Here is a 23,274-nt window from a genome sequence, read left to right as displayed (position 1 = left end):
AGTTTGGTGTGGTTGAATTTATGAAATTTAATGTAAAATTAATATAAAAGTTCAATAAATCAAAGTATTGTGCTGTGTCATACACTACCAGTTGTTTGTCACACATCTAGTAGACATTTTTTTCTGTTGGTGGGTATTGATTTTCTTTTACACCGGCTATCACCACAAGTATATTTCATCTCTGTCGGAAACACTGTAATTAATATAAATGATTTAATATGCAGGCTCAGGTCATCTGGCATCAACCATGAACACTCTGAATTCAGCTGGGATATTTTTAGAACACATGTTGGGTTCATATTTCAACTTATGGTTGGGTTACAGCACAGCATAAGTTTATATATAACCCAACAGTGTTCTGTCCAATATTTACCCAGCAGAATTTAGAGTGCATTAAATAGTCCCATACATACATGTGCAAATTTTTTATGTTTTACAGCATCCAATTTTAGAGCATCCGTGTTTCAGAGTGCTTCGGGGAACATCACCTTCCCCTTGAACTCGGTGCTAAATAATCAAATTGTGATTTGTATGACCAAATATCCTCTTTCTAGAGACCTGAAGTGCTCTGGCCATGATGCACAACACAAATTAACACAAAAATGTTGATTGTGTACTCTGTATATTGCATATTTTTAGACCAATGTTTTTAGATGTGGGGTTTAGGATGAATGCTAATTTTTAGTGATGCACCGATGTATCGGCCGATTTTTGATGAATTTGAAACCATCGGCATATTGGCAATAGCACGAGAAAGGCCGATACCGATTGTTTATTAATTAACTGCATAAAGAAATCCATTATATATAAAAAATGAGTTAATGTTGTTAATAAAATAAATGCTGAATAGCAAAAACCACCTTTGAAGGTTGTCATGCTGTCTTATATGTTTAAATTTGTGCCTCTCTTATTATGTTGGTCAGTTGAATGTTAATTAGATCCAATCCATGTTCAGTAAAATAATTTGATGCAGAAATAAACTAGCTAATAGACCAACTGTATAGTATTGTATATTGTATATTGCATTATGTTTAAAAAACTTATTTTTAAAACTTTTACACAGTAGTGTATAAAGTTGGTCAACAAATGAGTTTCCTGGGATTTCAACTAGGGTTGTAACCGAGGAGCAACCTTCCGATCTCTCTGATGAAGCCAATATGGAAGTGATTTAAACTGCAATACATCGACTGGCCGCTAGAGGCAGGCTCCAAAGGGGAGTCAATTCCCATAGACCTCCATGTTAAAATGGCCAACTTTACAGTAGAAAATAATATGTTTACAGTCTGGTACAAAAAGTGTTTTTGGTCGTAATAGCTAATTTTGCCCTTTATGTCAACTGTGAGGGGGTTGAATTTCTTTGTAACTCATCCGTTTAAATGATATTAAGCCTTAAAGTTCTGCCTAATTAATGGCGTGGCCACTTGAGTGACGGTTGAACAGCCACTGCCATCGCTAGAGTCGAGCTAGGTGGGCGTGGTTTCAGCAACGAGTCACCTCAGCTTCACCCATGTCCCGCCTCTTTACCCATTTTCGGTTTTCCGTGAGTGAGTCACGGCCAAGATGGCAACGGCAGGCCTACTTTAAGCTTCAAAAACGATCTTCAAAAACCAATGGATGATGTCACGGACAATACGTACAGATTTTTTTTACAGTCTACGGTTGTAACGGTATGAGATTTTCACGGTATGGATCATCTCGGAAAATATCCCGGTATATGCTATTAAACAATCATTATTAATATAAACATCAGCTATACCTTTAAATAAATGCAAACAGATAGGGTTCTTTGGGTTGGACATATGGTTTATTATATCAGTTTTTTGTTTTTACTCTTTATGGAAGTATGAAATATTTTTTTAAGATAGATAAGATAAATTAGATAAATTATTTATTTAAGATAAATAAAGCTGCACATCTCTCATTTGAACAAAATAAAAAAAGTTATTTCTCATTAGATTACACAAGAATAAACCGGCTGTCCTTACTCTTGAACACCATAAATGGGAGAGGAAAAAGTTTTGCATACCCAAAGTATTCCCATACTGCAGATTTACATTTTTTTGTCAGGGGATAGAAATTTTTTACTTGTAGCTTCTGGCTCTCACATTTTCTCAGCAGTAATGTATGAGTGGAGTCTAAGCAGTCACATGGAAAAACAACATCTGTGTAGTAGCGCTTGTAAGATCTGCTTAAATTTTTTCCCAAAACTGGATAAGCAAAGGTATGACAATCGTCCGCAGTATACTGTCATACCGGTATACTGATACAGCTGCATAGCCTATGTGACTTTAAAAGTCAATGAAATCCATTAAAGTTACCAAAGCTGCAAATCCAAAAATAAAGATCAACAGATGGAGTAATATTTTATAAATACTAAAAATTTGCTCAATTTGAACACAGTGATGCCTTATCTTACATAAACTTAAAAGCCAAACAGTCGTATATTATGTAAGTGTTATACAATAGACACTATTTTATTTAACACACTAAAAACTAACTTACTTTGAAGGTCTCCACAATAAGCATAGACCGAAAAGACACGAAACAGATCCTCACATGTTTTATAAGGTTTGTGTGTGCACCCCAAGCAATGAGTGCAAACAAGACAGCGTGCAAACAAGACAGCGCACAAAATTCTCATAATTAAAAATTAAAAAATGTTGTGATTATAAGTCGTACTCTTTAGTGAATATAAGTAGTTGAGAAATTAAACGTGCGTGGTTCCTTATTTTAAAATATGTGTCCTGCGCATTGAGAGTTCTTGTGTGCATCACGTGTCTTTTCAAAGTAAGTGCCTGCTGCAGACGCGTCTAAAAGGTTTATGATAAAAGAGACGCTTGCGTTTGCCAGATACTCGCATAATCTCATGCTTAATCAGAGTTAACTGTTAAGGGAGTGACGTGTATTTTGTGAACGTGAGCGTCTCTTTTATTATAAACAGTTTTGACGCATGTGCAGCAGGCACTTATTTTGACAAAACACGTGATGCACATGGTTCACATGACGTAACAAACACATATTTTGAAAACTCAAGCAACACACATGACACTCCGAAAACTTATTTTGAATTAGCACTCCTCGGATGAGCAGTCATGAGCCGCCACTGCTATTAATAATATTACTAATAATAATACTAATAAAATCCCTAGAGAGCCAGCTGCATTGAAAGTTTAGTCACCTGTCCGGCTGCGCATGTGCGAGTCTGTAGACATTTCAAGGTCCCAGTACAGTGTGTGTCGCAGTCTTACAGGTCTCATTTAAAGAGCACAATTTTTCAGCTGGACGACCACTTGGACTGATTTTCTTGACTGCCAAAGGTAAAATGTATTTTGAATTCGAATTTGTTCATAAATTTATTAGCATTAATATTAGCAAGCTCATGTATAGATATCAAACTAACTTGTTCTTGCAGATATAAGAGTGTTTGAAAGGTTTCCACACAGAATATGTTGTGGCAGGGCTATACTGCATGCAACCCTACTGAAAAATCCAGCTAAGACCAGCATAAGCTTGTTTTAGCTGGTCTCCCAGCTTGGTTTTGGCTGGTATTGCTATTGTAGCAAGGTGGTCTATCTGTGTTTTGGTCACTTTTTAAGCTTTTTCAGGAAGAGCAGCTGACCCACCAGCTTTGCCAGGCTGGAAGGACCTAGACCAGCTACCGCCACCTTAAACCAGCTGAAACCATATACCAGCTTATGCCGGTCTTTGTTGGATTTTTCAGTAGGGAATGCTTTTCAGATGTGTTTTTATTTTGCACTCTTTGTTTGTATTGTGAGACAGATGATAAATAAGAGCTTTTTAATGTTTATGTTTTATACACGCTCTAAATTCTGCTGGGTTATTTTTAACCTGATGCTGCTGGATAAATATTGGACAGAACCCATGTTGGGTTATAAATAAACCTGCCTTTCCACCCAGAATTGGGTTAAAACCCAGCATAGGTTTTTTTAGTAACCCAACATGTCCAATATTTACCCAGCATTGGGTTAAAAATAACCCAGCATATTTAGGAGTGCACAGAATTATTATTTGCCTTGGGTGGTATCTGAATTGTTGTTGTTTAGATTGCACTAACATTTCAGCCAAAAATTACATTATCGTCTGAAGGAGAAAAAATATAAATTGATTAAATAAATGGGGCTCCTCCTATCCTGTCTGGTCTGTATACTAAATGATTAAATGGAAATAATTTAACAGAACAAAATATGTGCATGTGCATCTGTATGAAAAGAAGTATGTAAGCAATAATCCCCAAGAAGCTGTGGGTTACCAGTGCATTTTATAACAGCTAAGGGGCGTTTGCGGAGTGCCTAAAAACCCCTTAGCTGTTATAAAATGCACTGGTAACCCAACGCTTCAAGGGGTTTATTGCGTTTATAAAACGGTTACTTCATATGCATAACGTTAGCGGGATTTTATCAAATAAAACACAAATAAGTTGTAATTAGTACAAATATTACTCTTCCGCCAAACAAAGTAGTTCCTCAGAATCAAGTGTGACTGAAACAGAGCGCAGTTCACAACCAACAGAGATGCAGCAAAGACACAATGAAAATATGATTTATTTTATAAATCACCATACATCTAATTTATACATTAACATTTATATTGTGCAACTGTTGAAGTGATGATCAAATATGCTTGAAAGCATGCTGAACTCTTTCCCCGTCAGCGTTTTTTTTTAAGTTGCCACCCAGTTTTAGTTTAATGCCTTGCAGAAAAATTATCTTCTTTAAATAAACATAAAATATTGTAAGAGCTGTAAGGTGGTGCCAAACCCTGACAGAAGGTATTTCCTGAAGCCAGCAGCAAATGGCTGAATCCACAGGAAACCGCTTCCTAATTCCTTTTGAATTATTATCTGAAACTTTCTTCAAAGAATTCACATCTACCCCGAAACCTTCCTCAAAGAATTCACATCTACCCCCCAAGACAGTTACCCCATGGTGTGGGACAGAGTCACACCCGACCACACTTTCTTGTCCCCCTCTCCTCATGTTCTAAAAGCAATACATTCTACATGTACAAAGAATGTGAAACTAGTTTTGTTTGGTGTTATATGAAGTGTTTTAATGCAAGTGGTACATTTGGGTTTATTAATATGACAACAGGATTCATTGTTAATCTGTGACAATAAATAAGTAAACTTAACCTAATGTTGGGAGACAACTCCTAACTTAGACATGTTGACCAATCACCCACTGTATGTATATTAGGCTACACCCCTGATTTTTACAACAACCAATCAGTACCAAACTCCTATATGCTTTGTTCTCTGGTTATTTAAGGAGATGTGTAGAAGATTTAGGCGGGACTTTGATACAGCATCATGTTTCTTTTTATTTTATTTTGAGGAATCTGTAACCAGATCCCCATTTCCTTACCAGGTATGCAATGGTTTTTGTTTATTTTCGTATTTGAATTGGAATGTAAATTGGCTTATGAATTATGTTTTACCTACCTGGTTAATAAATTGTGTTTGGATTATTCTGTGTTGCTACGAAAGTTATTGACATGATTAGTAAATTACGATGTATCCTTGTTACCGCAATGTCTGAAAAATCAGGCTTGTATTACGGACCAAAATCCCAGACTAGATGGCATAGTAGTACATCAGCGGAGGATTTTGGAGATCCGACTAGCACTTGGCGTTAGTTTAAGTTAAATTAGATGCGTGGAGGCTAATTTCCTGTTTAGAGTAACAAGTAAATGTTGTCTGACCACTCTAAATCAGACGAGCCTCAACCTCTGGTTATTTCAATATTAATCTATCTAAGTTGCATATTAAGTTATGGCACGATTATACAAAACTATCATTGGAGAAGACGGTCAGTTTGTTTTATGATAGTGGTCGTGAACCTCTGGATAGAAATAAATATTGCAAATTAAGTTGCACTCCTATGGGGACTCAATAAAGACTCAGAGATGAGCACGCATAAAATATGGTCTAACCTCTAGCAGCGACCAAGTCTGGTTCGATTGTGATCGTGGGCCCGCATGATTATTAAATATTAATAAACGGCCGGTGCGTGAGTCCAAAGCGACATGAGTAGCCGAATGAACGGATGCAATAACAAGTAGGGCTAAACAAGAATAACCAAACATCCACCCAAATTCTGTAACTGTTAAAAGTAATTATCAATCTGATTTTATATTAACATTATATTGGAGTCAGATAATAATACAAAATTGCATAAATGCCAAAATGTCACCTGCAAATGCCGGAAAAGACCGAACGCGCTTTTACCCTTCGTTTGGATTCCGTCGTTGGGCCAAACGAATGGATGGGGTCATATTTGCTCCCCTTACAATATCAAATGAAAGAACAGACCATCCGCTTTCAAAAAAAAAAAAAAAAAAGTTTCATCCTACCTCCATTTGTTCTCTTATCACCTCTCAATTTTTTTTTTAGCTAAAAGCGGAGATAATTCCATTTTTGTGAAGAACTTTTGTAAGAGATCAGATTCAGAGCCTGATGAAAACACACTGTTTTCAGTGTAGAGGGTTTTCACCGACTTCACGATCTGGGCGGTAACCCGGATGCGCGGCCATTGCGGAGGAACTCGGTGTAAAGAACTGAACGGAGTACAATGTATTATTGTGCGCTTTGGAAACTTTAAAGGTTCTCTAAGCGAATCTGTGTGTTGATTTTTTTACAGTTTGATCAGCGGACAGGAAGCAAGCAGATAGTGAGGAGATGTTTGCTGTATGAAACAACAAAAGTTGTATGGTCTAAAACGCGTGAATTCGCTTAGAGAACCTTTAAGTGAATGTAGACATGTCTAAACAACAGAAAATGCGTCCAAGATACAAATGCATATAGGGAAGGACTTGGAGCACAAGAAAAGGCACAATATTTCGAGAAATTACAATTTATAGGCGGTGCAGCAGCAGATACGAGTTAGCTCCCTCTTCTTGGATCCGTGACGACCCGGCGATTCTTTCTTCAGTTGCATATCCCGATATAAGTTAGTCAACTACCTGGTTTTCATGCCGAGCCCATATGTGATAAATATATCATATTTATTTATTTATATAAATATGTCAGCTTTATCTATATAGCAAATTTAAAATAGCCAGTGTACACCAAAGTGCTTTACAGTAAAATAAGCACACAGTAAAACAATAAAAGCAATAATTGTTTTTACCATTTACTTTTAAAAATATTAATATAATTACAATAGAAAATTGTAATGAGCAATTAAACACACTGGCATTAAGGCATTGCAGCGCAAATTTTAGTTGTGTTTAAGTACATTTTGTGCAAAGACTAAAAGTACATATAAAATACTCTTTAAATAAGGCACAACAAGTAGAAGCATACTTGTTTTATACTTTATGTACTTCAATCATATTTCTTATACAATACTACTCTTTTTCTTGAGCTTTGCCAACCACAAGCGCCGCCTCTGATAATTTTTTGCATCCCTTTCCCTGTTTTTTAATAACCTTTGGAAGTCGATAATATTCCAAATGTTTTTCTCAAACACGGCAATAATTAGCTATTTTCCTTGACGACGTTCGGGATATACTTCAGTGCCTGTGCTCTGTTGTAATGCGGAGTGCCTCCAATATGGCGACTCCCGCTCTGACGACGCGTCGCGTGTTTAAATTGGGTAAGATCGCCACCCAGTGGATAATAGCGGACGTATGAACTTGAGTTGTAAACTTCACAGACAACGTTTTCTCTTTATCGACAAGATGACTCAACAATATTTATATACATTTATCTGGATATCGCCATTAATTGTGCAATTGTAGACAAATTAAAAATATGATTAAAGACTGTGGTGTCTATTTTCATAAATCAGTACGCAGCAACAGTGGCGCAGTGATACTTATGTAATGTGGTCTGAACCGTGAGTTTACTGGGGTATTTTATCACGGCTTAGAACGCGTTTCAACCAATCAGAACGAAGAACCAGAACAGCCCGTTTTATAATATCATTTAACTGTTTTTCTTTTTTTGATCCAGGGCAACATGTTGTTTTAAAATATTTGTCAATTATTGACTGTTTTGTGTATGTAACTATTGCACAGTTTAAATCTGAAAAAGAAAACGGCACACTTTGTTTGGTATCTATTAATGTTCGTGTATGTGGTTTTATTTCAGGCTTTACAAGATGTCGACCACCCAGGACTATGATTATGATTTCGAACTTCAAACAAATGTAACAGTACCAACAGCAGCAACAACAACAGTAAACAATACATGGTATCAACAGTATCAACATCAAGTTAAGTGGATGTACCTTGCAACATTCTCTATCGTTGTGATCATGGGTGTGACCTTCAACTTCACCATTATGCTCATTTGCTGCTGGAAATGCAAGAGTTTCCAAAAGATTGTCATTTGGATTTTGGCCTTGGCTGTAACACACCTGCTCTCTTGTGTGTCTGTTGTGTTTCAATTTCTCTACGCTTTTAATGACTTTGAATGGCAATATGGAGCTGTCAGTTGCAAGCTGTCATCCTACATCATCTATAGCAGTATGTTTTCCACAGCGATCATGTTGAGCTTTTGGAGCGTTAGCGCTGCTATTTCTAAAAGCCCATGCACAAAGTGGTGCAAGGACCTTAATGTTATTCTGATTTCATTATCCTGGAGTTTTGCAGCCTTCTTGGCAATGCCGTCATTGTTTTCCAGAGAAGTTCAGAATACTACATGTATTGACAACTTTGGCTTTAATCATGATTCAAAACCAACTGCAGATGGCATTATAAAGCTAAAGGCTGTCGTCATCTCACGATTTCTGTTTGGGCTTCTTATCCCAGCTTTTGTAATGTTTGTCAGTTATTTGTGTTATGTATCCAAGTCATATCACCACTGTGATCACTGTAAGAAGCAGACACAGATCATCTGTGCGGTTAAGGTTGCCTACTTTGTGTCCTGGAGCCCGCAAATCTTCCTAACCCTGATTCAAGGTACTTCAGGCAGTCTGAACCCACGTGTGCTTGAATATGGACTTCCAGCAGCAACAGCACTCGCTACAACCCACTGCTTCACATGTCCGCTCATCTACATTTTAGGCTGTAGCAATAAAATGCAATGGATTGAGCATGACCCGGATCACACTGAAATTACAACAGATGAGGCTGATTCAATGCCTTTACAGAGGAATGCGTAAATGCTTTGTACATTCAGTAGGGTATATGTTTGGCACAATATGTTTGGCACAGAGGCATTAAGATAGAAGTGTCATTTGATCTTTTGTACATAAAGTCATATAAATCGTGTGTTTGTATTTCATGTAGATGTTTAAAATTGTAAGCCTACTTTAGTGTTTTTCTTTGGAAAACTTTTACTTAACTAAATTCTAATAAGCTTTTTACTTTGATTCATATTGAATTTCATTTAATACTTAATGTACTAGAGTAAAAAGTATGACGTTATGTCCAAGGTATTATGCTTTGTAATGTAGTGAATCTTTTTTTAGTAAATTTACAAAAATTTTGAAAAATGTGTTTAACTCTTTCCCCGCCATTGACGAGATAACTCGTCAATTAAGATAAAATGCTTCCCTGCCAATGACGAGAATCCCGCTATCCACCAGGTGGCACACTTCCGCAACTTATACGACCCGGAAGTAGCGCCTCAGGTGAAAGAGAGAACTCCGTGTGTGTTTTAAGAACGCTCTGAATCTGATCTCTATCAAAAGTTATTTACAAAAATGGAATTATCTCAGCCTTTTGCTCAAAATTGGGTGTTTTTGAAGAAACCTACCCATATTTGAGAGGTGATAAAAAGAGAACTAATGAAGGTAGGAAACGGGTTTTTTTTGTTTGTTGCTGGCGCTGGCTGGCAACTTTTTTTAAAACGCTGGCAGGGAAAGAGTTAAGAAGAGTGCAAATACGTCACTACTGTCCACCTCTGACACAAATGATGAAGTAATATAATCTGTTTGGTATACTCTAGACCAGTGGTTCTCAATCCTGGTCCTGGAGGTCCACTGCTCTGCACATTTTGTATGTCTCTCTTGTTTAACACAGCTGATTCAAATCATCAGCTCATTAGCAGAGATCTCATTGTCTGTCAGATAAGAGAGACATTCAAAATGTGCAGAGCAGTGGACCTCCAGGACCAGGATTGAGAAGCACTGCTCTAGACCATGGGTCTTCAACCGGGGGTCCGCGGCCCCCAGGGGGTCCGTGACGGAACTGCAGGGGGTCCGCCAAATGATTTTTAACAACAAGCTATTTTTTGGTTAAAACGTAAAATATATGTACAAAACATTACGTCCCCTTTAAGTTGTGCACGTGCGTGGCAGCATAGGTTTGAAGGCGCGCGTTCAGTTTAGCCAGCGGACCAAAATAAAATATCTAAAGATTATAAATGTCCACTCAGGATTCGGAAGCAGCAGTAGTGACAGAAAAGTCATCATAAAACAGGTAAATCGTATGTGTGTCTTTCTTTCTTTCTTTCTTTCAGAATGTCATTTTAGAATCAGTGCGACATGTTGTCTCATCTATATTTCTGAACTTGCACGGCTGTTTCACGCGGTTCAGTTTTAAAGCGCTAATTCAACAGGCAAATTACATCACACCGCGTCTGCATTTTAAACTGTGACAGAACTATCGCTCGCATTTAAAAATGAATGAAACACGCGCCGTGATGGTGCTTTGTGCAAGATTCATAGTCAGGTTGAAATCCGCCTCTCAAAAAGTTTCCCCAAAGAGATGCGCTCGGACTCGTTGCATGTTGTTCTCCTGAGTCTGATATGAAGCTATGCAGAAAATAAACCTGCGTTACTCAAACTTGTGACAATGATGATACACGAGCAAGGCAACAGACTTCAAAATTATAAAGTAGCACAACCTCTATCTCCACCAGAATAGAGAGTCTTTGTCCCATTCACCATGATCAGTCATATTTATAAACTAATAAGATTTTGTGTCTCTCTCCCTGTCTCGTCCTTGATCCCGAGGACGAGACAAACAGATCCAGTTCCGGTACATGTGAAAGTCGGCACACAACTGATCTACTAGCTGTTCTTCAACGTGATGTCCAGCTGATGCCTGACCAAAGACCACCGGCAGAACCCGCTTAATCTCCGCTTAATCTCCTTCCGTTTCAATGTGTATATATATATATATATATACCTCCCAAGGGTTTTGTTCCTCCTATGACTTTTTTTACTTCCCCGGCTAAAATTCCGGGGTTTTTTTCTCCTAGGGGGTTTTTCAACCCGGGGAGGCAGCCTTTTTGGGCTTAACTTCTATACGTTACATTAGTAATACGTTTGCTTATAATGTTGATTTATAGCCGTAGCAAATTTAACTGCTTGTGCTATCGTTTATTATGTTGTGCTATCTGTCGATTTTCTGTGCTTTTCACTGCATCTATTATGTAAAGCTGCTTTGATACAATTACCAAATTGTGAAAAGCGCTATATAAATAAAATTGAATTGAATTGAATTGAATTAAACTGAAAGCCCTTGTCCAATTCACAATAAAATGAAAATATATTACACTGCAAATACCTTAAAATAATATTATTATTATTGTTATATTAATATAAAAACTAAATCTAAAAAAAAAAATTATGCATGTTAATATAGTATCATGGCTGTGTGACAATATGGTTTGTTTCTATTTATAAAACAGTTCCAGTCCTTGATTCTGATTGGTCATCAGTTGTACCTTACTCCACTTTGCGTTGTGCCTATACGAAAAGGCAGCCTCTCGTACCTTACTGCTTACTTGAATATCTCTGTTTTACACATTTAGTATTAGGGGGTCCCTGCTCCATGCCTCTCTCATCTAAGGGGTCCCCGGCCCAAAAAACGTTGAAGACCCCTGCTCTAGACTGTGCAATTAAAATTTTTAGAAAATATATATACAGTACGAGTTACATGTTCACAGATTATAAACAGTGTGATGTACTTCAATACATTATTACATTACTAAACAAAATTACATATAACAACCCATATATAACAGACAATATTCAGAGCAGGATTAGCATTATATTGTGTTTTGGTTAGATATCCTCATATATATGGCCTGACTCTCCTCCTACAGAAGCTCTGACAGACATTTACAATCAGGACAGATATACATTTTATTTGCATATATACTTTTTACTTTGTGTGTGTGTGTGTGTGTGTGTGAAAACAATCTTGTACAATTTTGTGCTATTATATTTCACATTTATGTGTATATACCTATACACAGACATGTGTAAATTAATTATAATTATATAAAAGTAATTTATAGTCAAATAATAAAAATAGTCATTTTTATGTGTGTGTTTTTTTACTAACAAGAATAAGATGCAAATTGATTCAGACTAAACATAAAAAAAGTTTTGGGCACTGTTTCTTCAGAACATGCAGGAATTTTGTCTATTTTGTTTGTGAATTACACTTCAAACCTTATAAAATATGGCTCTTATGACCGAGTTTCCATTTTGATACACTATATATTTTGCTGGGTTATTTCTGACCAAATACTTACCTGGGTTATAACCAAACAATAGGTTTATTTATTAGTGCTGGATGAACCCAATGCTGGGTAAATGCTGGTTATTAATGCTGGATAATATTTAGAACCCAACATGTGTTCTGTCCAATATTTATAGCATTGGGTTAAAAATAACCCAGCCAAATTTGGAGCGTATTTTGTGTGTTTCTTTCACTCCCTTATCTGTTCTTATCATATTTCCCATTTTCCAGTGGGTGGTTAAAACCTCAATGATCCTTCAAGGTTGAAACAATAATACAAAGGGAAGATTTGCCTTGATAAATAAAGTGCACCTATTTCATTTCCACTAAAAACATTATTTTGTGTATTTGGTATAATACAATGTGTTTGTGCAGTTTATGGTTAAAAAACACATTATTTTTCACATACCATTTATTTTTTAGCTTCAGTTTTTCCTGTCATCCAAAAACGCATGGATTTTGTACAAAACTCGTGTCCCTGATTGGTCAGCTAATCGGATTGGCCTGAATACCTCTGACGTCAGTCGAAAATGTGACGCTCCTTACCATGTTTGAAAGATTCGTCACAATGTGCTTCAGAACATCCCCTAAACTCAGTGCTAAATCACCAAATTGTGATTTGAATGACCAAATATCATCCTTCTAGAGACCTGGGTAGGGTTGCACCAATCGTTCGTAAGTTCTTTCTTAAACTGGGACGTAAAGTCCAAACTAGAGGCTTAGTAACTACTAGCTAGTTTATAACTAACTCTTTACTTTATTCGATTGCACCATTTGTTCTTAAGGCAGAACGTAGCTAGTAGGTCGTAAGCTCTCCGTAAAGTAATGCGTTGTCGCATAGAATGACGTCTATTTTTCTTTACCCAATCACAAGCCTTATAATGGGTAAACAGGAAATAGTCTGAACAGTACGTCATTTCAAACTCATTGTTGACTCGCCTAAACTGAAAGTTAAAAAAGACGTTAAAGCAAACGTTATCAAACTCAAAACATTACACTTTAAATTGAAAATATCTATCCCACACATGGAGGAGAAAAGAAACAGGAAGACATTTTAAATCTTATTTTAATTGATGGATACACAGAAAATTAAACAGTTCTTGAAAAGTCGTTGACGAACTTGCGGCTCTTCATAATTTATACGAGCTCATCAATGTAATCTAATCTGTCTGACATCTTATTCCAATCTTATTCATGGACAGAGGCTTCCGTAAATATTTAGTTACAATGTATTGTTACGTTTAAACTAAGTTTAATGGTGCAACGCAAAAACATTTAGTAGTGCGTAAGTTGGAACTTAGTGCCCATTTACGTCGTAACTAAGCTACGTTGTAACTTATGCACAGCTGGTGCAACCGGCCCCAGAAGTGTTCTGGCCATGATGCACAACACAAATTAACACAACATTTTCCGAAACTGATTCAGAATGTTGACCGTGTACTCTGTATGTGTACATATATTAGACCAATGTTTTTAGATGTGTTTAGGATGAATACTTTTTTTAATTTTTAAAACAAAAAGAAACTAATTTTAAAAACAAAAGTAGTTTCACTGTGGTAAACATACATTAGAATTATGTTTAAAACTTTTGAACAGTATATATATAGTTGGTCAACAAATGAGTTTCCTGGGATGTAAACTCATAACCTTGACATTCCTAGAAATCATGCTTTCTATTGACAGAATCATGCAGTTATAGGATCGACCAAAGGTGGCGCCAAAGCCTTACTTCTAATGTCTGATCCGTCTACCCTGTCTCATGTCACATGTTTCAGTTTCAGATCACTTCAAGTTATGCTATTGATGGAACCATAACATTGAATCCAAGAATAATCATAACAATATGATGTCAAATGACAGACAGTAAAAGTATGCTGAGAGGTGGACGACAGGCTTTATCTCGGTTCCTTGCAAGATATAGTTGACCTATTATGACCTATTGTGACAAGAGTTCTATATATCTGATATACAATTAAATTTAACAGATAAATTAAATATTTTCAAAGACTTTATTTTAACAGTACGCTAGTACTCTGAATGTGGTGGTCACATATTAAAATAAACATTTCAAAACCAACCTTTGAGAATTATTTAGGTATGCCAGGCCTGTTCATGAGGAGAGAAAAAGCAAAAGCAGATGATATTGATAGTTTACTGTAAATGTTTTGCAAAAGGGTGGGAAAATGTGTCAAACCAGTGAGAAAGGGTTAACATATTTGCAAGACATATATTCTGCTGATGATGAAAACTTAGTAGATCCTAGTTTCTTTAACCAGGTCAAAGCAATCAAGAATAACCGTAAGTGCACATTGTGGAATGATGTGACCTATGTTATGATTGGACTGTAGTGTTTTGCATTACGGTAATATACGGTATTACAAATTTTGTTCAATGATTCGAATGTGTCTGTAGTATTCTCTCTACTACCGCAGTACTTTTACAGAGATGTATTTACTGTACATATGTAGTACCATAATGAAACCTGTATCACCTATTTTGTTCTACAATATTTAATGATTGTATAATGATTGTACTGTAATATACCATACAGAAGTATGTGATTGATTCTGGGCTTATATATGACTATAACTGTGCATATATACAATTTTTTTTACATTTTTATTCTTCAGACAAACAGAAAGGTGATGTGTGTGTGAAAGTGTAATGAGTGGAGGGGTGTCATATTTGTGTTGGCTGGTTTGGTTTCAATGCAAAGTTTTGTGGTAAAGTTTCCTGCCAGTGGGCTGGCAAAGAGGTTTTTACATTTCACAAGTTTAAAAGTAGCCTATCTTTGTGTGTGTGTGTGTGTGTGTGTGTGTGTGCGTGTGTGTGTGTGTGTGTGGGCCTGGTAATTATCACGTTGTGGGGACCAAATGTCCCCACATAGGAATACCAGTCATTTTTTTACCTCGTGGGGACATTTGTGAGGTCCCCATGAGGAAACAAGCTTATAAATCAGATAGAATGATGTTTATTGAAAATCAAAAGTAGTAGAAAGTTAAGAGCTTATATTGAGAAGGTAATATCTTATCGAAATGTTTTCCAGTAAATTATATATAGTGATATGATGATATTAATGAAGCAATGTGAATCACCAATGCTATCCTATGGCAATATTTTACAAGCTGACTAATTCCTAGGTGATTTGTGTACCTTTTAAAAGGATCTCTTGACAGAAATGCAATATAAATAACTATTTTATCAGTGGTGTATGAAGACCAACATGATGAACTGTATTGTTTTTATTACTTTACAATGAGACGTTTTTATCGTTTTTATCTCCATACATAGCATGTCAACTAACATGGAAGTCGCCGTAATGTTGTAGATGTAGCTAAAATTTCCATACACCACCTTTAATTCCTACAACCACATTTGTATATTTTATGATTTGCTTTAACCCTGTGAGATTGTGGTGAGGGGGTTGGGTTCCGTTATTGTTTTTTTTTTATTAATGACACGTATGTTTTTGTACTGGCAAAGGATATTTTCAACTTACACTGGGTCAAAAAAGGACAAACGCAGCCGTTGGGTTAAATAACAAAAAAAAAAGTATATTTAAACCAACAATAGATTTTTAGGGGTAAATTTTTGCTCAACTGCTATAGGTTGTCCCTTTATGACCCAACTGTCAGAAAAAAGGTTCAAATTTTACCATTTCTGTCGCTGGGGTGGTACACTATGGCAGTGGTTCTCAAACTGGGGGCCGCGAGATGGTGCCAGGGGGGCCCCAGTTTTATGACATTTTATAAAATACATTAAATTATCATGAATTCTCTGTGATTAAACCTATAAAAATAAGGCTACTAACCAACAGCACTACTTTGTATAATTTAATGTTTTGCTAAATTAAAATAATACATTTTAGAGCACATTTGTCATTAATTTTCTTTGGGGGGGCCGCAAAGGAATGCATCGTATACAAGGGGGGCCCCACACTAAAAAAGTTTGAGAACCACTGCCCTATGGTTCCATTCTGTAACATAATAAAATGTTGTACCTTTTGGGGTACATATACTGTACCTTAAGGAATAAGGGCCTATTTTGAACCTTTAAAGTAGGGGAGAGCGGGGGCGAAAGTAGAAAAACTTAATGTTAAAAGATAATGTTATAGATTATTAAATATACATGACTATGACCTTGTCAATATGTAATTGCAAATATATTTTGTAATTTATCTTTGTAAAAAAATAATGAAATTACATTTTCATTTAAAATTTCAATTTACAAATGTTTCAAAAGCAACCAACAGTACAAACTTAAATTTGTGTACATTTGTGAGAATAAAACATTTTTTCAACAGTCTGAACACTATGAAAATGAAATGAAATGAAATTAGAATAATATAAATTTTCAATGTATACAACAGTATTAGCAGCAGGACAAAAGTTACAAGTGTTACTTTCGACCCGACAGGGGCTGTTTTTCAATGTCGAGGATACTTCCAGACTGGTCTTTCCAAGTCACTTCCTTCAGAGGCTAGACGAGGCTCCTCTTTAGAATTTGGAGAACACGTAAATGGAACCGGCTAGCAAGTGCACGTCATTGCGTAATTATGCCAGTACAAAGGTGTGCTTTTGGCGCTGCGCGCATAGGATTGTGGGTGATTTGAGAGCGCAAATGATACACATATGCATTCTTTCCTGTATGGGATATTTTTCGAACGAAGGACTCAGTCCTTGGTTGCAATTCCAAGGATCCTCGACATTGGAACAGTCCTCCGATGGATGTCGATATCGTAGCATCCTCGAAATTCTGGCTTCCGAGGATCCTTCATTGACATTGAGAACAGCCCTAATCTCCTCACATTTAAACCCGATTTACTTTTATTTTGAAAAACTCAGAGAGGTCAAACTTCCGGATGTGTTGAGCACTAAATAACCTGTAGATTAATCAGTACTTTAACACATGAAACCAGAAACACAATGCGTTAAAGAACAAAATGACCGCTTTAGGAATTATCATGGTTGAAAACACCTTTCTGGATCTACACGCGGTAAACAGTAAGGAAATAACGCAATATTTGTCAGGTCTGCCAAGGGTTTGTGTGCTAAAGATGCTGTCATAGTTTTGGATGCAAATGTTATCAGGGCTCGGAGAACATCGCTTTGTTACTTTCGTCCCGTGTTACTTTTGCCCCGGTTCTCCCCTACAGTTTTTGTACCCCTAACATTTACAGTTTTTTACAATCACTTTGCTACTATTTTCAGAACCTTGATGTCATTTATCACAACTGTAGACACAAAACTCCCAATCTTCCATGTTTACTGAAAATCAGGAAAGTTTCAAGATAACGAGATTCATTGTCTCCAATAAGTATGGAGCATGAACCAATTATCAATGCACTGTTTAGATGCAGGCGTTTGTAATAGGCTTTATGCCCAGCTGCAGTAATTCCTGAACTTCACCCAGCTCCTTGTTTCCTGTCTGCCATTATTGGACAAACTGATTAATCCAGGTGTGTCTGATTATTGTTGTTGTGACTACTGAGGTCAGGCACACCTGGATTAATCAGTTTGTCCAATAATGGCAGACAGGAAACAAGGAGCTGGCTGAAGTTCAGGAAGTAGTGCAGCTGGGCAGCCTATTGCTTGTCTAATACTGCCAACTTGTTACTGATGATTGAGTGCACATTTTGGAATGATGTGACCTATGTTATGATTGGACTGTAGTGATTTGCATCAATATATTACAAACCTTGTTCAATGATTCCACTACTGCATACTACTGATACTACTGCAGTACTTTTACAGAGATGTATTTACTGCATGTAGTACCATAATGAAACCTGTATCATCTGTTTTTGTTCTACAATATTTAATGATTGTACGAACAATGACACAGTGAAACTATCAGTTGCTTGTGTGTGGGTGATTTCTTTAAAGTGCAAGATTTCTTTAAAGATGTGAATGCACAGTGCAATGTTTTGTATCTAGAGTTGTGAAAATTGAAAAAAAACTGTAATATACCATACAGAAGTATGTGATTGATTCTTGGCTTATATATGACTATAACTGTGTATATATCAAGAAAATGATTGTTTAATTTTTATTCTTCAGACAGACAGAAAGGTGATGTGTGTGAAAGTGTAATGAGTGGAGGGGTGTCATGTGTGCTTGCTGGTTTGGTTGTTGCACTATATTGGAACCTTTCAATGCAAGTTTTGTGGTAAAGTTTCCTGCCAGTGGGCTGGCAAAAAGGTCTTCATGTTTCACAAGTTTAAAAGTAGCCTATCTTTGTGTGTGTTTCCATGCTTAGTTAATATTTTTTGTAGCTGTTAAAGACATAAAAACCATTTGAAGGCCTGTGGTGTAAGTTCATTGTGTGTGTCAGACAATATTCACAGACATTTTACAAGAGTTAAAGATGTTAAAGATGTTAAAGTAATGCAATTCATCTTCATCTTCCTGCATACATGTTGCCTATCGCAAGAAGAGGAGCTTATACTGAGAAGGTAATATCTTTCTGAAATGTTTTCCAGTAAATTATATGTAATGATATGATGATATAAATGACGCAATGTGAATCGCCAATGGCAATATTTTACCAGGTGACTAATTCCTATTAAAGGTGCATTGTGTGTGCATCTCTTGACAGAAATGCAATATAAATAACTATTTTATCAGTGGTGTATGAAGACCTTATATGATGAACTGTATTATTTTTATTACTTTAAAAATAGACTTTTTATCTCCATACACAGCAAGTCAACTAACATGGAAGTCGTCGTAATGTTGTAGATGTAGCTAAAATTTCCACACACCACCTTTAATTCGTACAACCACATTTGTATATTTTATGATTTGCTTTGACATTGGGGTTAGGGTTGGGGTTCCGTTATTGTTTTTTTAATTGTTCCGTTATTGTTTTTTTAATGAAACGTATGTTTTTCTACTGGCAAATTACTACATTGGGCCAAAAAAGGACAAACGCAGCCGTTGGGTTAAATAACCCAAAAAATATTATATTTAAACCAACAATAGATAGATTTAAATCCCTATTCTGGGTTGTTTTAGGTCAAATATTTTTGGGGGGTTAATTTTGCTCAACTGCTATAGTTTTGTCCCTTTATGACCCAACTGTCAGAAAAAAGGTACAAAACTGTACCTTTTCTGTCACTGGGGTGGTACCCTATGATTCCGTTTTGTAATTTAATACACCTTTTTGGGAAAGTATACTGTACCTTAAGGAATAAGGGCCTATTGTGAACCTTTAAATGTACAGTTTTTGTACCCCTAACATTAAACTGGTACAAAAAAAAGATACACATTAGGTTCTGTATTGAATCCCAAAAGGTACAACATTTCAGTGTGTTTTATACACATTAAGGTACAAAAATGAACCTTTGAGGGTACCACCCCAATGATAGAAAAGGGTTTTTTGTAGGTTGTACACAGAATGAAAACCCAACATTTTCACAAAAAAAAGAAGTGAAATTAGGGGATCTTGTTTATGTGGAAAAAAGCACACTAGTGGAAGTGTTTTTACAGAAGTTAATACTGCATCTAGTCATGCACAAAATTGCTCAAGAGGGGGAGTAGCTATGTCACCTTTACGAAGTTATAAAGGCAATCTGTTATCTGTACTGGATCAGTATTGTCCTAGTTATGCTGGATACACTGCTTTTACACTGAGGTGAGAAAACAGATTTGTAATTTTTTTAACAATTTTGCATATTTACTACGTACCACACAGCAGTGTTGGCATTTGAAAGACTTTATTTACAGTGATATACATTTTTAACATATGATAACATTTTACATAGTATGACATCTGTATAGAGCTGTCTGTAATCTTGGCTAAAGTTTCGCAATTAAATTGAAATTAGAGACATCAAAGTTTGATTTCAAGCACTGATTTAAATTTTTGGTCTTACTCTGTTAATATTAAAGATATCAAGGTTATATTTTTACAAAATGTTTATTTTATGTGGTATGATTTTTATGTAGAAAACGGGAATTGACTTCAGCTGTTTTTCACAGAAGGAATCACATAATGTTATTAAAACTGTGTAGTGTTTATAAATATGATGGTTGATGGTTTATGAAATTACTCATTTATTCCTCTTAACATTTAAAGTTTGTTAAAAATGTCTACATTTCGGTTTACAGGAGATCAACGTGAATCACAATGGATTCCAATTTCGACTTCAATTATGAAGAAATTGTTGACTACAGCTATGACAATAACAGCATCAATAATAATTCATTAACTGAGGAGATTTCTTTTAAAGTCCACACTACATGTTTCACTGAGGTTATGTGCCTGTTGTTGCTGGTGGTCAACGTGATTATCTTTTTGCTGGGCATTGGAGGAAATGGCGTGGTTATCTGGATTGCGGGTTTCAGAATGAAGAAGTCAGTCAATACCACCTGGTACCTGAGTTTGGCTGTTTCTGACTTTATATTTTGCTCCTTTTTGCCTTTCAACATCGCATACAGCGTAACTTCAGACTGGATCTTTGGTCTCTTCATGTGTAAGTTCACGTCCTTCGTCATGTTCCTCAACATGTTCAGCAGCATCTTCCTCCTCGTCATCATCAGCGTGGATCGGTGCATAGCTGTAATATTTCCTGTTTGGGCCCAAAATCACCGCAGTGTCGGAAAAGCATCGTTCATAATTGTGCTCGCGTGGTTTGTTTCTGCGGCCTTAAGTGTTCCATCAATGGTATATCGCGATGTCCAGCATCACTTGGGTATAGGCCGATGTATGAACAACTACACGTCCAGCCCGTACACCCACGAAATCATTGCTATGAGTCGATTTGTTTTTGGATTTGTGATTCCATTCCTTCTCATCATCGTCTGTTACACCGTCATCATTCTCCGACTCAAAGCTTCCCAAATAGCAAAGTCCAGCAAACCGTTTAAAATTATGACGTCACTCATCGTCACCTTCTTCCTGTGCTGGGCCCCGTACCACGCGTTTGTGCTCATTGAAATTTACAAAAGCTCCCTTTCTAATGACATCAAAACTAACGGCTTGAGAATTGGAACCACGGTCGCTGCCGCAAACAGCTTTCTAAACCCTGTCTTGTATGTATTCATGGGAAGTGATTTCAGGAAGAAATTCAAGAGCTCCGTTTTCTCGAAGATTGAGAATGCTATCGGAGAAGAAGGACGAACGATGAGCCGCTACCTGTCTCGCTCAAGCTCGGTAGATGCCAAGGCATCCACGCATATCTGAAGTGTAACTGATCATGCATATATGTACAAGAATAATAGTATAACAGAAAGTATTGTATTACTTGCTAATGTAAGATGGACTGTCTGGCTCGCTATAATGTAAATATATTTTTATACAAAATATTTGCTTTTGTCCATTGAATTATCAATATTTTTGTTATTTCAGTTTGTTTAAGGAGTTTCCAGCCTGAGCTCATGGGAATTTGTACATATTTAACAAGCTGGCTAATTCGCAGTGGCGGCCGGTGACTTCTTTTTTCGAGGGCGCTCGATGCAAAGTTTGTCACAACAAGTGTAGCCCGTCATGTGTGTGGTTCGTAATTTCAAAATATGTGTTTTGCGCGTCGAGTGATCCTGTGTGCATCACGTGTCTTGTCAAAATAAGTGCCTGCTGCAGATGCGTCTAAAGGGTTTATGATAAAAGAGATGCTTGCGTTTGCCAGATATTCACATAATCTCATGCGTAATCAGAGTTTACTGTTAAAGGAATAGTATGTAGGATTGTGGCCAAAACTGGTACTGCAATCACACAACTGGTGGCCAATACACAACATCAGGGCCGCATTAACACTGTAAGGGGCCCCTGGGCTTTACTCTTTTATGTGGCCCTTCATCCACCAGAATTGCAGCCTAGATTCACACAATCTTTATAACCACTAAGTGCAAGTTGTCAGGCTTTTATTTTGCTGGAATAAATGGAATAACAAAATATTAAAATCATATCAGAGTGCCCACAATATACACAAATATCACTTCATAACATATGCACATAGTCCTAGCTAGAGGTGGCCCGAATAGTCTAAGATTCAATGCTTTGACAGGAGAAGCCTGATTCAAATACTGCACAGTCAATCGTCGCAGATGTGTTATAAAATGAGGATCATTTAAAGGTGCAGTGTGTAAATTTTAGCAGCATCTAGTGGTGAGGTTGCGAATTGCAACCAACGGCTCAGTCCACTGCCCAACCCTTGCTTTTGAAATGCATTAAGAACCTACAATAGCCACAACTTGACAAACATTTTATCGTTGGAGACAACTTAGTAAAAAAGTTTGTCCTTTAAGGGCTTCTGTAGAAACATGGCAGCACAAAATGGCGACTTCCATGTAAGGGGACCCTCTATGTTAGTAGATAAAAACGTCTCATTCTAAGGTAATAAAAACATAACGTTTCATTTTAAAAGGTCTTTATACACCACTGATAATATAGTTTTGTATATTATTTTGCATTTCTTTCAAGAGATCCTTCTAAAAATTACACACTGCACCTTTAATTTTGGCTGTATAAGTGTGCACATTATCTGATTTCACATTTAACAGCTTTCTCCCAATATAAAAAATATACATCCTATTATGATAATACTAAGTAAATAATATGTGAAAAAGTAGCTTTCAATAAATATTTTTAAAGTCTGTTAATAGCCTAAATCCCATGACAGAGCTGCACGTCCATATCCAGAAACCATTGCAAAGTCTCTTTGTTTCTGCAATTAAAAAGACAAAACAGGCAATTCTATACTTTCGTTATTTTAAAATTAATTTTAATATTTCCTTGTTTTTATTTAATTGATAGATTATTCAGTGTTATCTGATTAAACTATTTGTGGTTTGTGTTTTATTCCCCTGCGCATTTAGGCATTTTGCACCC

General features: G+C 36.5%; 2 protein-coding genes across 3 annotated transcripts; both read left to right on the top strand.

The window, feature by feature from the left end:
* The first annotated feature begins 3,170 nt into the window (after positions 1-3,170).
* Positions 3,171-9,914, top strand: LOC129439864 (chemerin-like receptor 1). 2 transcript variants are annotated; one of them, XR_008642955.2, is made up of 3 exons: positions 3,171-3,317; positions 8,114-9,554; positions 9,600-9,914. XR_008642955.2 is itself a non-coding variant. In XM_055198722.2 (2 exons), exon 2 carries the CDS (start codon positions 8,124-8,126, stop codon positions 9,126-9,128), a length of 1,005 nt encoding a protein of 334 aa, XP_055054697.2. In that variant the 5' UTR covers positions 3,171-3,317; positions 8,114-8,123; the 3' UTR covers positions 9,129-9,914. The 2 variants fall into 2 exon arrangements, 1 of the variants encoding a protein (XP_055054697.2); XM_055198722.2 differs by having other exon boundaries at positions 8,114-9,914.
* A 10,039-nt stretch (positions 9,915-19,953) lies between these two features.
* cmklr1 (chemokine-like receptor 1) lies at positions 19,954-22,183 on the top strand. Its single transcript, XM_055198723.2, has 2 exons — positions 19,954-20,079; positions 20,556-22,183. The coding sequence occupies exon 2, from the start codon at positions 20,575-20,577 to the stop codon at positions 21,628-21,630; it is 1,056 nt and encodes a 351-aa protein (XP_055054698.2). The 5' UTR covers positions 19,954-20,079; positions 20,556-20,574; the 3' UTR covers positions 21,631-22,183.
* Positions 22,184-23,274: the final 1,091 nt, after the last annotated feature.

The sequence above is a fragment of the Misgurnus anguillicaudatus genome, chromosome 22 (genome assembly GCF_027580225.2).
Source record: "Misgurnus anguillicaudatus chromosome 22, ASM2758022v2, whole genome shotgun sequence".
Classification (NCBI taxonomy): Eukaryota; Metazoa; Chordata; class Actinopteri; order Cypriniformes; family Cobitidae; genus Misgurnus; species Misgurnus anguillicaudatus.
The sequence above is the reverse complement of the archived record's forward strand: the minus strand, read 5'-3'. Positions and strand labels throughout refer to the sequence as shown.

What these genes read in the sequence shown, in the direction of transcription:
- LOC129439864 (XM_055198722.2), top strand. Translation starts at nt 8,124, where the DNA reads ATGTCGACCACCCAGGACTATGATTATGATTTCGAACTTCAAACAAAT.
- cmklr1 (XM_055198723.2), top strand. Translation starts at nt 20,575, where the DNA reads ATGGATTCCAATTTCGACTTCAATTATGAAGAAATTGTTGACTACAGC.